The sequence below is a fragment of the Podarcis vaucheri genome, assembly GCF_965113315.1.
Source record: "Podarcis vaucheri genome assembly, chromosome: 3".
Lineage (NCBI taxonomy): Eukaryota > Metazoa > Chordata > Lepidosauria > Squamata > Lacertidae > Podarcis > Podarcis vaucheri.
In genome coordinates this window covers 48,952,196-48,970,418 of record NC_138761.1, presented here as the reverse complement: position 1 = coordinate 48,970,418, position 18,223 = coordinate 48,952,196, and the positions used below count along the sequence as shown (strand labels likewise).

General features: G+C 46.0%; 1 protein-coding gene across 2 annotated transcripts in view; it reads right to left on the bottom strand.

The window, feature by feature from the left end:
- The window catches only part of PCNX2 (pecanex 2), a 116,857-nt gene that overhangs the window by 25,742 nt on the left and 72,892 nt on the right, over positions 1 to 18,223 (bottom strand). For both annotated transcript variants that reach the window (XM_082214952.1, XM_082214951.1), the window contains exon 24: positions 4,377 to 4,435. In XM_082214952.1, coding sequence (XP_082071078.1) covers positions 4,377 to 4,435 — 59 coding nt within the window. The remainder of the gene's footprint in view (positions 1 to 4,376; positions 4,436 to 18,223) is intronic.

Sequence of the window (18,223 nt, the reverse complement as noted above, 5' to 3'; positions counted from 1 at the left end):
TTTTTCTGAATGCTTACTCAACCAGAAGCTCATCCTTGGAGATGAGGATGATCATCTTGGAAGCACACGGCATCATTAAATGTGGGCCCACTTTACCACATGTATCACTGAACACCTTTTAAAGTTTGTTTTGGGTTGTATTTTTTTTAATGTTTCAAATATACTTTTATTTCATTTTGTATTGTTTTATTGCTTGGTTGTTTGCTGTCCTAAGCTCCTTTAGAAGGAAGGGCCAGATAGAAATTTGAATAATTATAATAACAACAACAATGTCAGAAACTTTGGCAAAGGGTCTTGGGGGGGGGGATGAAAATAGTGAGAAGTCAGGGCCTGAGAGATACACTTGCAGACATTTGCTTTAGTTTTACTGAATATGCAAGCAATTGTGATCACGGCTGCCCTCTTTTGAAATGCTTGGATGCACGGTTGTTATACAAGCCACAAAATTATAGATCATAATACTGTCTAAAATTGCAATATGTAATGATTTATATTCATTGTACAGAGGTTTGAGTGCCATGAAACAGAAAAGAGGAGCTTAATTGCCAGATATTTAGATATGAAACCTCTTCCTGTGTGACAGGGTTTTATAGAGGTGATATACACAATATTTCTTATTGTGTATGTAGTATACTGTGTCTATGAATGTATGTTTAATTGCTTTTGATGTCTCATTTTTATTGTTTATGTTTAAGTTTGTATTATTAGAGTGAAATAACTCTGAAAAGCATTTGCAGCTTGTATATGGTAAAACTTTAATAAAGCTTCATCATTGTCACCATACATGTGCTTCTACCGCCGGATATTTCTTAGGTTCCGGAATAATAGGACCTGGGAGACCAGGGTTCAAATACCCGCTCAATCAAGTGGCTTGCTGGGTGACATTTGGCCAGTCCCTGCCTCTCAGTCTAACCTACCTCACAGCGTTGTTGTGAGGATAAACGGGAGAGGCAAAAACCATGTACACAGTGGCGTAGCGTGGGTTGTCAGCACCCGGGGCAAGGCAAGTAATTTGCGCCCCCTAACCCGTGGATTTGCGCCCCCTAACCAGTGGATTTGCGCCCCCTAACCCTAACCCCCAGATGTTGCGCCCGGTGCGGCCGGGCCCCCCTGCACCCCCCACGCTACGCCACTGCATGTACACCACCTGGAGCTCCTTGGAGAAAAAGAAGTGGGATATAAATAAAATAAATAAATGGTCTGAAGGCACAGGATACTGCTCTGTTTGCAGGTCTGTCCCATAAGCTGCCTGCGAATCACATGTAAGGCACTCTGGGCACTTTCAAGGAAGAGCAGAGGATAAGTAAATATGAGGAGCCTTTCCCTCCATAATTTTAGCCCAGTTGCTCAGTTTTGAATGTTGTGTCTCTGATGAGAAAAAGGCAGTAGAAAGCGCCCCATTCATAATTGTGCTTTACAGTCTGTATGAGGAGCACTGTCTTACCAAATGGGGAATAAGACTCCCAGTCTTACTTAGCACTTAGTACTCTCCACATTTATTTAATTATCCCCTTGCTAGAGTGTGTTGTGCAGAGTGATCTACAACAAAGCCAATGGACACACTGGCATCTCGAACCTCAGCCATTATGACTCATTATAACAACTGTAGCTTCCAGATTCTCTCATGAATTGCCTGCTTTAAGTAACATTAGCTGAGAATGCTTGACCCTGATGTAACCTTGTGAAAAATAAAGTTAATAAGTAAATGTAATGCACTTCATGCACCCACCAGAGTATAAATGCTTCAGTTAAAAGCCAATGAATAAAGAAATAGATGTTCTGGCTTTCAGATTCTACTATTTCAGTTTTGTTAGTCACAGACAACCAACCATTAAGGCACCACTGCCTTAATAAGTTAGAAGAAACCTCTAAGTCACATTACAGACCTTGAATTCAAATAGGGACAGTATTGTGCAGTTTTATTGAGACCAACCAGAAATCGCACAACAGTGAGCTAGGTTATGGGTATCACAGAAATCTTTTTCAGGTTCAACATTAAAAATAGGTGGGAGGATACAGGAGCCAGAAGGAGAGAAGAAAAAGTTGTCACTGTTAGAAGGCAATGTTGAAACCAAATCTGCAGTAAATTGTAGACAAGGCCAAGGAAGCATTTTGTGAAATCTAAATGCTAGTTGACTACTATGTGATTTTTTGTGGTCCTAATGAAGCTATTTCCATTTTGGGTTGTTGTTTTTTTTCTTCAAATGGATGAAATTGATTGCACCACATCCAACACCAACTATGAAATCTGGTCTGATGTCCACACCTGTGTTCACACGCCACACTAAGTTTGCCAGTATTTTTCTATTCCTCGGCATATGTCCCTCAGACAGAAGGAAGCACCTTAAAGGGATTGTGTAGGCCTGTTTTGATCATGACTGGTTGGACTGGGGAGTTAATGCAGAAGCGACTTTGGGGTATCAAAGCAACAGGCGTGTGGATCACCCCGAGTAGGGAGGTGGATGAAACAGGTGGCAAATAATGCATTGTTGGTTTAATTATTTGCATATTACCCCCACGTTATGACATGTTATTCTTGTAACAACCTAGTTTGTTTCTTGGCCAAGCAGGAATTTTTTGAACCTAGGTTTCCCTGGTTCAAGTCCAACTCCTCATCTTCTTCTCCACACTTTGGACTGTTCAGTCCTTTGAGAATTATGAAGTCTAATTCGCAAACCTAAGCACTCGTGGCATGCAGAGCGCTAAAACGCAAATTAAAACAAGAAACTAAATATCATTAATGAAATGAAGCAAAATCTTCCATGTGTGCCAAAACAGTGTCACACAGTCTAACTGACAGTGCCAGTGAGCTTGAATTCTCCTGCCTAATTAACATGGTTTGGCTCGGGCAGGGCTTCCATTTTCTCCCATGCATCAGTGCCCACCGATATATTCTATTTAAAGGCTACCCAAGGTCCTTGAAGTCCTTGGAAATGTAGATGTCAAAAACTTTCAGCAAAGTTCCCTTTTGAATATGCTGATGAAGATCAAACATGAATTAAGAGTGCAGGGCAATGTTAGGTATCTGGATGAGCTGGTTTTCCAGCACATCCTCACAGCACATCCCCACTGAAGGCTGATTATAGGGCTGCTGGGCTGACTTAGCCACAGAAAAGAAAAGAAAAGAAAAGAAAAGAAAAGAAAAGAAAAGAAAAGAAAAGAAAAGGGATTCTAAAGCCACAACTGACTACAGGAATCACAAACAAAATCTGCAGGAGGCACACACAAAAACTGTGCTGATTCTTAAAACACCTCCCTTTGTATTGGCACACTTGAAATTCGACTACTGGGGGCGGGGATGGAACAGCAGTGATGAAGGGATCATCTGTGCCAGATTCTCATTCAGCCCATAATAACCTGAAGCATAAGACAACAAGGCTCCTGTGTCTTTAATGCAGATGAGGGGGTTTTTACAGCTTCTTCACTGGGTTCAGCAAGTGTCATCCATAAAAAAACACCTCTTTTGGGGGACTTGTCTTCTTGCATTTGTCCTCCTGTTCAAGTCATAGCTTGAAATGTGCCTATCTAGCTGCTGGCTGCTCTAGAGCAGGATTTCCCAAATTTGGGTCTCCAGCTGTTTTTGGACTACAGTTCCCATCATCTCTGACCACTGGTCCTACTAGCTAGGGATGATGGGAGTTGTAGTCCAATAACAGCTAAAGACCCAGGTATGGGAAACCCTGCTCTAGAGTTACTGCACTTCCCTGAGCACCTATAGCTTCATAAGGATGCACTCTTAGGCATCAAGATTAGGCACAAGCTGGATTTTGGTGTGAGGGGGTGTTGCACAGAGATAACATCAGTATAGGATTTCCCTGCACCAGCAAAACTGATAGATGGCTGTGATACTATAGATACTCATCCAAAATGTTTTCTTCGAATGGGCTCATTTGCAGCTTGATAACCCTTTTATAAAATAATAACAAATAAAATAAATAAATAAATAAATCCAATGAAAACAAATTCATTAAAAATATTATTTAAAGCATGAATATTTCAAAATCTGAAATAACCCTTTCCATTAGAATATTATTATGCTTTGAACTACAAACAGAATGGGTTGGATCCAGAGGTTCCCTTCTGCAAGTGGACAGTCTCCTTCAGAGGAAGAAAGGCCTTCCCCAACTTGGAACAAGTTTCTAATGTGACAAAACAGGACTGAATGTTTCCCTTAGCGCACAAGGTTTTGCACAATTATTTCAAGATGCTTGTGCCCAGTCCGTGTTGTGCAAAGTCTTCTGACAGATCTTCCACAACAGTTTGCACCACTGCCAGAATTTCATTTACTGTTGTCTCCCTGGATCCAACCCAATTACACCCAGTATTTTGAATAATCAGTCATTATAAATTTGAGCAAAATAAATTCTGTCCCCTACCTGCACCCTTTTCAATCTGAAGTGCCAGTCTCGTGTTGGAATGGTCCACTCGTTTTGTGCTGGAAATAAACAGATACCTACAGATTATCCCTGTCTTCTATTTCTATTCTGTACAAGTGAGATACTTTGATTCCTGATCTGGCTTCATTTGGCCACACAAAATATTATTGTGCAGTGTTTCATTTGCACACAACCCAAATTCTTTTAACATCAACCAACAGTGCTGGCTTTCTGTGCTGACTGAATTCCTTGTTCTTTCAGATGGCAGTTCCAGAAAGCGAGCCATTTCATGCAGTGAACCATCTAAAACAGTAGATCTCATACTGACCACAATTATGCTGTTGACACCTGCATCTTCAAAATATTCCTCATAACTTAATGTGGGTTAGTTTGAAATAAATGTATTTCCAGCTTTCCATATTCAAACAATAAATATCTATCTGCTCCAAACAAATCATATTTTAAAACACCCTCCGTATAAAGACACATCAATTCATGAAGGAAAAAGACATGGGCATTTTGAATGTGCTGCCAAATAAACAGTACTGGATTATCTAGAGACCTGTACCACTTTTACACTTATATATAGAGAGGAGTTAAAATGTTGGTATGGCCAATCAGAAGTTTCTGTCTATAAAGATTTGAGAGTCTTGCTTCCCACATCATTGGAAATCCAATATATAGGGTATCTTTCCTGAAACAAAAGAGATACCACCATAAACCCATTAGAAACAGCATGTTTTTCCTCCTGACAGATTCATCTGTGTTGGCCCAAAGAGTTTCACACAACTGCTTTGTAAAGTTTTAGAATAACACATGAGATAACCCTAGAACGTTGCTCTTATCTGCCTCTTTAACTAAGAACCACAACCCCAGCCTTCTCAAAACTGTTTAAAATGACACAGCTGTTGCAAAACCAAAGTACAGAGAAACTATTTCACTCCTAAAGTTGTGGAAATCAGAAGTAATTTAGCCAAGGGACATCCGCAAAGTCTATTTTGGACTTTAAAATCTCCACACAATTATGGCAGCTGAAATGCTGCAAGTTGATAAAAGCTCCAAGAATCTGTACAGTATTAAAATTCTAATATCCTGTATCCCAGACTCAGCTGCACATTCACCCTTGGGCTTTCAGCTGTCAGCTAGGATCTCTTTTAAAAATGAACTTTTGAGACTACTGGGCAATGGGAGCTTTTCTCCAGTGGCTTCTTACTTTAAATTTTGTTCTTACCACTCAGCCAGGGTGATAATTAGCTCAGTAATTGAATTTCTTCCTGAGTGGCCTTATTCCACACAAACCGAGTGCAGGTCCTCTGGAGCTTGCCCAGAGGAGCATGTGAAAATTGTGAGAGTCTCTTCAGCAGGGAGCTAACTAATTCTGAAAGACTCCGCTAAATTGTTAAAATGACTTCACTGCTTCCTCTTCCTCTTTAAATGCCCGTGAAGGCCGATCGGAAAAGGTTCAGCATGTATGTAATCACATCATTTTATCAGTATGTTTGTTTTCTTGTGGCGATACCGTGCATCCCGTTTTTATTTCACTAGCCAAAATGTAATTCTTGTTCCCCAAGGCTCATTTAGGCCACTGCAAATAGATGGGAAGAAAGAAAAATCTAGTCCTATGTCAGATCAAAACTCAGATATTTAAGTCAACAGAATATGGGAGACAGTTGTGGTTATCTAGGGAGGAAAAGGGCAGCCGCATGCCTCACTATGCAGAGGGCAGCCCTCTATTTCAAATGGTGTCCAGTCCCAGTCCAGTTTAAAGATAACCCTAGGAAGAGAGTCCAGGGACCCTGAAGGTGCCCACCAGCAGCTAGAAGTTGGTCACCAGCACTTCTTCTCGATGGCTGGGGTGACTCACATGACATGCAGAGGCCAGAGTGTAGCAGGGAGAGAAGTGGTGCCTCACAAGGGGGCCCAGGCAAGAACCAGATGCCACAGAGTGTTTGCCCAGGCCTTCAAATGCAGTACCTTTGGTTCACACAACAGGGGTGGCATTATCAGTATGGAGCCATGCCATTTGGCCTGTCAGAAGCTGTACGTCTCATATATTAAAGCTTCATGTTTAAATTATAGTACCTGGGCGACATCTAATTTTGTGAGCTCAATGTCTGTAGAAACGTCTGACTTGCATGCCTACTGTACAAAGGTAAGAGTTGTATCCATTGCTGTGCCAATTTTTGCCTCTTGCCTTGCCCACCACTTGCATGCAGCCCTGGTGTAATGGGATGATTAGCTGCTTGTGCTTAAAATTGTGCTCCCTCAGAGTTTGTGCGGCTCCACAAACCTCTGTGTGTGACAGAGCTCCTCAGACATGTCTGCTCTAGTCACTAGTAGAGTCTGACAGTGGCTGCCTGCGGAAGCGCTTCCAGCAAAGAAGCTCCTTAACGGAAATGCGTCTCCTGGACTCACGACGTGGCAGCTTCCGGCGAAGCATGGGTCTCCCTATGGTTGCTTCTGACACCTCCCCGCTGTTTTCGCTGGACGTGTCTCTCACCCCTCCCCTGCTAGTTCCTGCCTTGGCTGCTGAGTCTCTCTCAGCATTCCTGAGATCCTCCTCCAGAGACCCCTCGCTCCCCCTGCTGGTCCCTGCTTTAGCTGCTGACTCCCTCCCAGCCTCTGGGAGCCCTACCACCTCCCTTTCCTCTGATGTCAGTTCCCTGACATCCACCTCCCCTCCAGGGCCCCCCTCCCCCCACCCCTACTCTCTTCTCTGGGCGGTGAGGAGCTAAAACCCCGAAAAGAATCATCTTCATCTTCAGACGTCTCGAACATTTCCCTCCATCGGTCTTCGTTCCGGCTCGCCGAATCCTCCTCCGCCTCGGAATCAGAGAACCCCTCCAACTCTTCTTCTTCGTCGGTGGTGGCAAAGTATTCCCTCCGGAACCTCGCCACTGGCTGAGGTTTACGAGGGAATCTCTGATGAAAAGTTTCTATCAAAACCTCGTCATCTACCTCCTCTGCCATGACCCAGGTGTTTTCCGACTCCGGCTCCCCTTCCCACATTACCAAATACTCTACTTGATCTCCCTTCCACCTGGAATCGAGAATCTCCGCTACATGGTAGCTGTGTTCCTTTTCCTCCATAGCTGGTCCCCTGTTGCCCCTCCCTTCTCTGTCCCCTTTATACGGTGACAGCAACGACCTGTGGAACACTGGGTGCAGCTTCATGTGGTTCGGTAACCGGAGTCTGAAAGCCACTGGGTTGACCTGCTGCGTGACTTCAAATGGGCCCAGCCTTTTGGGTCTTAACTTCTTACAACCCCCTTTGAATGGTAACCCTTGGGTGGACAGCCACACCTGGTCCCCCACCCTAATGCTTTCACCTTCCCTTCTGTTTTTGTCTGCCTGCCTCTTATATTCCTCCTTAGCCCTGTTTAAGTTAAGTTGGAGCTGGCGATGGATCGCTTCCATTTCTTCAACGAACTGTTCTGCAGCTGGAACGCTCCAGTTCTCCCCTTCCCCCCCTGGGAAGGCTCGGGGATGGCACCCGTGATTAGCCAAAAAGGGGCTCATCCCCGTGGACACGTTCTCTGCATTGTTGTAGGCAAATTCTGCCAACGCCAGCTTCTCCACCCAATCATTCTCTCTGTCATTCACATAACACCTCAAATATTGCTGGAGGACACCATTAGCTCTTTCCGCCCGCCTGTTGGTTTCTGGATGACGGGCAGTTGAGAAATTAACCTCTACATGCAGTAAGCTCATGAGCTTCCTCCAGAACTGGAAGTAAATTGTTTCCCTCGGTCTGAAACCACCCTCAAGGGGGCGCCATGCAACCTAAACACATTTTCTACAAACAATTTAGCGGTTTCTTCTGCTGTGACCGCATGTGAGCAGGCTATAAAGTGGGCCATCTTGGTTAACAGGTCTACCACAACCATGATGGCTGTTTTCCCTCTGGACCTTGGCAGATCAGTCATGAAATCTATTGCCACTGCTTCCCATGGTCTTTCAGGCGTTGGTAGTGGTTCTAATAAACCTGCCGGTGCCCGCCTCTCCCCCTTGGCTCGTTGGCATTGGTCACACCCTCTCACATACTCCCGCACATCTTCCCTGACCTTGGGCCACCAGAATTCCCTGGTAACCAGCCACATGGTTTTGTGTTGCCCAAAATGCCCTGCTGTGGGGCTATCGTGCAGTTGCTTGAGTACCTTTTCCCTCAATTCCCCTTCAGGTATATACAACGCTCCCTTGTAGTACAACGCCCCGTTTCTCTCCTCAAAACCCCCGGGTTTGTCTCCCTCCCTCCTGAGACCCCTGAGTTTGTCCTGGGCGTATTCATCCTGCACCGTTCCCTCTACCAGTTCCCTTTGCCCCACCAATGCCGCCCCACACACCCAGCGGTCCTCTGGAATGACATGGGTCTCTTCGGGTGCTCCCTCCCCCTCCAAATATTCAGGTTTGCGTGAGAGAGCGTCCGCCCTAACGTTCTCTGGGCCTGGCACGTAACAAATCTCAAAGTTAAATTTGGAGAACTCCTGGGCCCATCTCAACTGCCGTTGGTTGAGCACTCGCGCAGTTCTCCAATACTCTAGATTCTTATGGTCCGTGCAAACTTGCACCTTATGTTGTGCACCAATTAGCAGGTGCCTCCACCTCCGGAAAGCCTCATGAATAGCAAGAAGTTCCCGGTCGTACACCGTGTAGTTCCTCTCGGATTTGTTCAGCTTTCGCGAAAAGAAGGCACACGGTCGCCACTCTGACTCCTCCTTCCCCGGCTGCAGAAGAAGCACCGCCCCTATGGCTCTGTCAGATGCGTCTGTTTCGACCCTCAGCTTTTTTTGTAAATCCACATGCAGAAGTTGTTCTTCAGAGGCGAAGGCCCTTTTCAGTTCCTCAAACGCTCGCTCCGCCTCCGCCGTCCAAACAAACTTCTTTTTACTGCTGAGACAGTCCGTGATGGGCGCCGTCAGGTGGGCGAAGTTTCGGATGAACTTACGATAAAAGTTTCCAAACCCTAGGAACCTCTGCACATCCTTCTTGGTTTTGGGTGTTTTCCATTCCAGCACTGCTTGAACCTTGCCGGGGTCCATGGCCAACCCCTTGTCTGACAGGCGGTACCCCAGGAATTCCACCTCCTTGGTATGAAACTGACACTTCTCCAGTTTCACCCACAGCCTGTTGGCTTGCAGCCTGCTCAACACTTCTCTGACGTCTCTCACATGTTGCTCCTCATTCTCCGAATACACCAACACATCATCTAGGAAGGCCACGCAATTCTTGTAGAGCAAAGGCCCCAGTACGTGGTTCATGAACGATTGAAAACACGCGGAGCCTGTTTGTAATCCAAAAAGCATCACGAGATATTCAAATGCCCCCAAAGGGGTGAACATGGTGGTTTTCCATTCATCCCCTTTCCTTATACGTATCAGGTTGTACGCCCCCCTTAGGTCCAGCTTTGTAAAAATCTTTCCCTTCCGCACCCTGGTCAAAATATCATCAATCCTGGGCATAGGAAAAGCCGCCGGCTCTGTCACTGCATTTAACCGCCTGAAATCACATACAAGTCTCGGCTTGTCCGTGTGCTTTTTATCCACAAAAAACACTGGGCTACCCCCCGCTGCCTTGGACTCTCTGATGAAGCCTCTCTTCAGGTTCTTGTCAATGAACTCTCGCAACTCCTGCATCTCCCTGTCTGACATGGCATACAACTTGCCTACAGGAAGCTGTGCTCCAGGGAGTAAATTGATCTGGCAATCAAAGGGCCTATGCGGGGGTAGTTGGTCAGCTTCCTTCTCGCTGAACACGTCGCTGAGATCTGCATACTGTGGTGGCACCTTCACCTTCTCCATTATTTCAGTCCCTGCTAGGGTGGCTTGGGCCCCTGCTGAACCCTTTTCCCCCCTGCAGTGTTCTAAGCAATGTGCTGAACCGAAGGAAACCACTCTTTGATGCCAGCCCACCAGCGGATCATGTAGGGCTAGCCAGCTCATTCCCAAAATAATGGGAGCGCCTCCCAAGGTGGCCACATTAAACGCTATCAGTTCTGTGTGCCTTGCCACCCTCATTATCATTGGGACGGTCTGCAAGCTGACTCCTCCTCCCAACAGTTCCCTGCCATCGATCGTGGTCACCTGCAGGGGGTTGCTTAAAGGGATCGTCTGTATCTGGTGTTCAGCAGCAAACTCCTTGCTCATAAAGTTGCAGGAGCTGCCTGAGTCCAACAGCGCCTTTAATTTTAGGGGGTGTCCATTTTGCAGCTCTAGCGACACTTCAATCACTAGAGCAGGTCGAGGAGCTTCTGGCACGGGCACTTTCACTGCTCTTTGGCCTGGCTGCAGTGCCCTGACTGTGGCAACCAGGCGTTGGCTTTTACCTGCTCCGTTTCTCCCTGCTCTCCCCCCTCAACAGCTCCCACCATCCCTTGCCATTCCTTCCTCTGGGGGCAGACTCTGGCAAAGTGGCCTGGCTGTTGGCAGAGATAGCATTTCCGGGCCCCTTTTCCCTCCTTCTTAGCCCCCTCACTGGGCTTTGAAACTGCGCGTGCGCGGGCTGTTCCGACTTCCATCAGCTCTGCCGGCGGGAAAGCTGGCTCAGGAATGTCTGGAATGCGGAACTCCTTCCAACGTTCCCCTCTCCCTTCCCGCCTCTCCAAGGCTCTTGCCTCCTGGCGCGCTCCAATGGTCAGCGCAGATTTGGTCAGCTGATCCATAGACACCGCCCTGGGGCTCCGGGACAGCTCATCTTTCACAGCCGAAGAAAGCCCTTCTTCAAATAGCATCTGAATGGGTGCCGCCGATAAATCCCACCCCAATCTGTGAATCAGCATGGTAAATTCAGTCCAGTACTCACGGACAGATCGGCTTCCCTGCTTGCAAGCCATTAGCTGTCTGCGCACCACCCCTTCCTCAATATCGCTGGAAAACATGATATCCATTGCACGAAAGAACTTCATAGTGTCCTTTAGGATATCATTGTGCGTTGCCATCAGGGGTCGAACCCAGTCTCGCGCCCCCTTCTCAAGATGCCCAATTACGAAAGCAACTCGCGATTCCTCATCAGGGAACTCATCAAACTGCACGTTAAGGGCATATTGCATCTCTGTCCTAAAGGCATGGTAATCCTTGGGGTCCCCCCCAAACTTCTGCACCAATCCTGGTACCTTTCTGGGGAACTGAGTGGTTCTCCCCTTCTTGTCTGCATCCTGAGCCCTTCTCTCCTCGAGCCTCGCCGTCTGCAGCGCAAGTTGGACCTCCAAAGCTTGATACCTTTCTTCCAAGCTTGGACCAGCTCCAACCCCTGCCCCTCCGGTTCCGGCTGGGTTGCTCATGATGCTTTCTCCTGCACAGGCAGCGTACAGAGACTGTCAGACTGCTGTAATGGGATGATTAGCTGCTTGTGCTTAAAATTGTGCTCCCTCAGAGTTTGTGCGGCTCCACAAACCTCTGTGTGTGACAGAGCTCCTCAGACATGTCTGCTCTAGTCACTAGTAGAGTCTGACAGTGGCTGCCTGCGGAAGCGCTTCCAGCAAAGAAGCTCCTTAACGGAAACGCGTCTCCTGGACTCACGACGTGGCAGCTTCCGGCGAAGCATGGGTCTCCCTATGGTTGCTTCTGACACCTCCCCGCTGTTTTCGCTGGACGTGTCTCTCACCCCTCCCCTGCTAGTTCCTGCCTTGGCTGCTGAGTCTCTCTCAGCATTCCTGAGATCCTCCTCCAGAGACCCCTCGCTCCCCCTGCTGGTCCCTGCTTTAGCTGCTGACTCCCTCCCAGCCTCTGGGAGCCCTACCACCTCCCTTTCCTCTGATGTCAGTTCCCTGACATCTGGCATACCCTTTCAGACCCTTGAACTGAAAAAGGTTTCCCTGTTGTAGCTGCTCAGTGAGGATTGCCATTGCCCTCTACTTTCCTGGATTTCTGAGTCATTGTGGTAGTAGCATGACACTTCTTTTGGCCGTCACATGGTAAGATGTTAACCACGAAGAAGCATGGCAAAGGTTTTCATATTTCCATGGCTAGATGGTACAGACAGTACAGATACCTGGCTCCCCATGTGGTTTCAGTGCTGAGTATACAAGAGTCAAGCATGGGGCTTGGAAGGCCCAGGTGCGATCCCTGGAATCACCAGGTAAGGCCGGGAAGTTCTCCTGCCAGAAACCCTGGACAGCCACTGCTGCCAGATAGAGTAGACAATGCTGAGCAAAATGGTCCATTGGCCTGACTCAGTTTAAGGCAGCTTCCTATGTTGAATGCGTGCATCTGGCCGATGTACCATGCATCCATGCAATTCAGGAAGACAGAGCCGAAAGACAATTCAGGAAAGAGGTACTCTGAACTGGCCCCAAGGAGCGACCCACCTTGGCCACAGCAATTTTGCTCCACTTTGCTAACACAGGGAGGAAAGCAGGAAAACGGAACAAAACAAATGTCAACTTTGTGGAAAAAGGAGAAGTAAAAGGGTTCACGTCCGCTTTTGCCTAAGAGTGCATACCATTCTGAGTGTCTGTTTTCGAGATCATAATTACTGGGAGAATGTTTGGGGCATGCCTGAACAGCTGGAGGCCTGTTACAGTTTTCTCCTCAATATAGCGAGAAAGCTGGGACCGCGACGCTCAGAAAACTGGCAGCTCCATCCTAACCTCTTTAGAGACACTTAACTGATTTAGTTACACTATGCAGCAATTCACTGGAGACCCCCAGAGCAAACACAAGCTGTGCCATTCCCCAAAATAGAAACTGACAGATGCTTTTTGAAAGGACAGAATAGAAACAGGAAGGAAGGAGAGAAGCAAGAAAGAGGCTTGAAAAGGAAGAGTGCAAGATTCCTGGTGGCAGCTCCACAGCTGAGAGGCATCACACTCACGATGCAGAGCTTGGGCAGCAGCCTACTGTTCCGTGGGGTTCAGCAAACCCGTAAGAAAGAAAGAAATCACCTTATTGCACTGCTGAATCTGTTACTTTTAGAAGAGACAAAACAATAAAAGGCATCATTCTAGTGCGACTGTTCTGTTTGGGGTTTCTTTGCAAGCCGGGGAAAGGTCAGCTTTCAAGTGTCCACACATTAAATGAGATTTACTGCCATTTCCTTTTCACTCCTCCTACCTATAGGATGTAATAATTTGAGCAGCTGTAAAAATAAGGGGGAAAGAGCAGCCTCCATACTGGGGAAGGAACACATGCTAACGTAGGACTCTTGGATTCAAGGCTGATGCTGTTTTTTAAGGGAACAAAGAAGTGTTCAGAGTTTGGTTTATATAGTGGCCACTTACTAAGAGGCAAGACAGATGGAACAATTCAGTAGGTACCACAATGAGACTTTGTTTCCTTTCGATGTGTGATGTATGTTTACAGAAGACCCCTGCTTTCTCTTGCCTCTTTTCCGCAGTCACTCCCTACCAGTCGGTTTTAGACTGTGAGCCTGTGGGCGTGGATTTATCTTTTAATTTTTTAATAGTGTGGTACTTAGTCATCTAAGGAGCTTTGTAAATAAAACATGATGACAGTGCTTATAGCAGGCAAAAGTCACAGTATCTCAGTGAAGATCAGCAACCCTAACCTGTTTAAGTTGGCTTGATCTTCAATGGTACCAACAGGCAAATTAACACTCTGTGCTAGGTAAATGGGGAACAGCCATAGAGCTTCCCATTGCTCATAATGAAAGTCTCTTCATATAAGGCCAATAGGTGGTGTGAGAGCTACCTCTGTGTGGCAGCTTCCCACTTCACTCTGGCAATACAGGCAGAAAACATGAATGTGTGTAAAGAGATAATTACTCCTCATGTGAATTAATCCCCAGGACTGAGCCCTAGTCTATATGTTACCCTTGTCACATTGTCCTGCTGAAGATACTATCTCCGTAGCAAGTTTGCTTCCCCCTCCCCTCCCCCAAAATTTTCTGCTCAACCTCCCCCTACTCAAGTTTAACTAGTTTAACTAAAGAGGAATCTGAGCCAAGATGTAGCCATCAACGGGAAGAAGACAGAAGTATGTGAAATCTAACAAAACGGCCATGACTGTGAAACATTTCTTACTATGGTGCCCCATACCCTGAGTCCACGTTCACTAAGGGTGGAGGGTCTCACTGCCTTGAAAAGCCAACATCTCCTCTGCTCCCAGTTTCAATTTGTGAGGAAAACACTGCCTAGTTACAACACCAGCCAGCACTTACTGGATTAAGCACGATCCTATAACAGTGTTGCCTGTGAAAGCCCCCCAATACAATACATTTGTTCCAGCTCACTGGACTGAAGACGGACATTGGGCTTTTATTAAAATATAGGTAAAGGTAAAGGTACCCCTGACCGTTAGGTCCAGTCGTGGACGACTCTGGAGTTGCGGCGCTTATCTCGCTCTATAGGCCAAAGGAGCTAGCGTTTGTCCGCAGACAGGCTGCTTCTGGCAAAACAAGAGCAGCGCACAGAAATGCCATTTACCTACCTGCCGGAGCGGTACCTATTTATCTACTTGCACTCTGACGTGCTTTCGAACTGCTAGGTTGGCAGGAGCAGGGACCGAGCAACGGGAGCTCACCCCATCATGGGGATTTGAACCGCCAACCTTCTGATCGGCAAGCCCTAGGCTCAGTGGTTTAACCCACAGCGCCACCCGTGTCTTTATTAAACATAGTACTCACCCAATAAAGTGACAAAACAGCTCAATAAGGTCAGGATGGAACCTAGGAATAATCTACCATGGGGCAGAAACATAAAACAAAGGGGGAGGGACCACGCTACTGGCTGTCTCCTGCAACTCCACTCCAACATATCATCAAGGATCTACAGCCTATCCTGGACAATGATATGTCATTCCTTACAAGTTTCGGGCATGAGGCATGGACTTATTTACAGGCAGACCCGTAAATAAAACAGGTAAGTACTAGCAATGACAACAGCAAACAAACAAACCTATGAGAGAGAGTGAGAACAGAAGAATCAGACCCTGCAACAAATTAATTTGCCAACTCTGCCCCCATCTATACTTCATCAATACTGATAAATGATCCAACATCTGCCCAAACATTAAAGGCTCATTCACTTGCACAGTCTCCAACAGGATAGAAATGTAATTCCCTTTAACTTTCTATGTAGGACAAACAGCTTTGTCTCCATCTCCTGCTCCCACAAAAAAACCCCACACCCCTCACCCCAGGAGAAGACTCACGGATCATCTACACCAGTTCATTCAGCAGTGTCCTCTTGTTCAAATTAAATTGTGTCTTGCCCCATGAGCATTACATTTGCCACATGGGGTCATCTACTGATCAGGAGACTTATTCCAAGAGCAAGAGTCCATTCTAAGAATGGGCACCGTGTTCTTCTGTGTCACATGGAAAGAAGCGGAGGGCTTTGGCTGAGCTTGTGATTGGCAGTGCTGAGCAGGAACTGAAAGTGACAGAAAAGATGAGGAATAGACAAGCCTCACTCATCGCCACGATCTCTTCTCTAGTAGCTTGCAGAATATGGCTGCTTCACATATATGGCCTCCATATCCTGTCCCTCACACAGCAAGCTGGATCGTGGCCATTTTTACATGTGCTGTAGAGCAGCATATTGTGGCAAAGAAAAGTGGCTAAACAAGTCTGGAAATGATTAAATAACAAAGAACAATTTAATAGGAAATGTAAAAAGCTGACATCAAAGCAGATGTAGAAGAGAAAATTCTTTAACAGCATGTGGATAAAAATAAATTAAGGAAACAAAAGGAATAGCTAGATGAAAATAGAAGCCAAGAACAAACTGAGGGCAGGGGAGTGAGGCTCATGTTAAATGCACGAGAAGGAAGAAAGCAAGAATCCAGTTAGATCAGTCAAGGGACTGTGCTGAGAAATTAATGACAGATCACAACATTTTCCCACTCGGGGATGATTTCATCACCAACAAGGGACCAACACTGGGTGTATTTCTTGGGCAGAATGTATTTGCTGTTGGTTCATTTTGCAAGGACTGCAACATTTAGAAAATAAGCCTAAATTTAAAATGCAGGTGTTGTGCAAGGAAAACAAATGATTCTATCTCCAAGCAAATTCAGTGAGAGTTATGGGCACTTGGACACAAACAGGTGGTCTAAGATGGCAGATTTGTGGTTCCATGTCTACTCCTAAAATGTTGCATTTGCTTGCAAAGTGTGGCTTGGCTTGGCTCACTTTTTGGAATCATCAGAAACCATTTCTTTTCAGGTATTTTCTGAGACGGAAGATTCCAGTCTTCTTCATCTGATCTGGCACACTATGCTCTATCTCAGGCATAGGCAAACTCCGGCCCTCCAGATGTTTGGGACTACAATTCCCATCATCCCTGACCACTGGTCCTGTTAGCTAGGGATGATAGGAATTGTAGTCCCAAACATCTGGAGGGCTGGAGTTTGCCTATGCCTGCTCTATCTGCATGCATTGGGAGGACAGAGATTGATTCTGTGTTTTGAAGAAAGCAGGTAGATGAGATCACTATCTTCCCAACTTTATCATTCTATGATGTTGCTGAATAAAGATTATCATTAATCCTGAAAGGTTATAGATAATGTTTTAAAGTTCATAATTCACCAACCTAGCATGGCAAAGTATCACATTTATTGCTAGATACCCTGTGGAGTATCAGACTGGGAAGTGATTCTTCCTTCAGGCTTAAAGTGGATTTGATATGAGGGGTCCCTCACCACATCTCTCTGTGCTTTTATTTTTACCGTAAAGCAAGCATGGAGGCTCTTCCATCTCAGTCCTCATTGGGTTGGGGTTTTTTTTGGGGGGGTGTTGCCCCCTTAAGTTTCCCCCCTAAATAATTGTTATATCTCTGCAAAGCTTTGGATTTCGACAATCGTGTTGATCCTTCCCACTTGTATGTGAGTGGTGCTGTTGTGGCAATGAAAAAGTTGGTACTCAGAAGATGCATCTGTTCTTTGTATACAGTGCGATCACATCTTACATGCATCTTGCTTAACACAGATGCAGTTTTATGCTTTTGACTGCAGCCTCTGGGGGACAGACCTCTCAAGTGGGGAACCAGGGAGAAAGGCTCTCAAGGAATATCCGAGTGGAGTGGAGACCTCCTGACCTGTTTTTGGAAGGTGGGAGAGAAGCAGTGCCCTGCAGTGAGCTTTTAGAGCTACCAAAGGGGAAAGAGAGAGGCAGTTTTCTAGGGCCCTGGCTGGACTGGAGGGCGGCAATCCCAGGGAGTCTGAGGTTCTGGCCTATACACGATTTTGTGTGCATGCACTCTACCCAGAACCTAACCCTTGCCTAAGATGCGATCTCACTCTCTAGGGTTGAACAGTTGCTCCCTGTTGTGTTAAAAATTATTGGCACTGAACAATAGATTCTGAAACTCTTTCCTGAAAAAAATCAAGAATTGTCTCAAGTAAATACACAACTTGTACAACTCACTTTAGCCTTTCCCCTACCCATTCATAGTCACACATGTAAAGTTGCTTCTGTTCCCTAAAACCACAAAAACCAAACACTTGTTATTGTTCTTATTAGGTGGACATTTGAGGAATAGGAGGTAGAGAAAAACAGACCCTGCTGGTATCTTCAGAGTTTGGGGATATCACAGCGCTTGCAGCTCACTGGGAAGAGAGGAGGAGAGAGAAGGCTCTGGAGATCTGACCTGACTTATCCTGGTTATGTAACTAGAATCTTGATTCTTTCTTTCTGTCTCAAGCTGCCAGGAATGAATATGTGGGGCAATGATTCTTTACGCTGGAGCAGGAAGCAATTCAAAATGAATGACTTGTTCTTGTAGGCTGTGATTGACATTATGTCTACACGTGCGTGTACATGTGATCCACTGAAATCATTGCAGGCACAGAATGCAAGCCATCAGGAATGTCTCTTGAATAAATCCCTTGACATGAGGGCTGCCATCCAATTAAATATATCTTAATTAATTGAATAAGTTTTGATGGATTAAT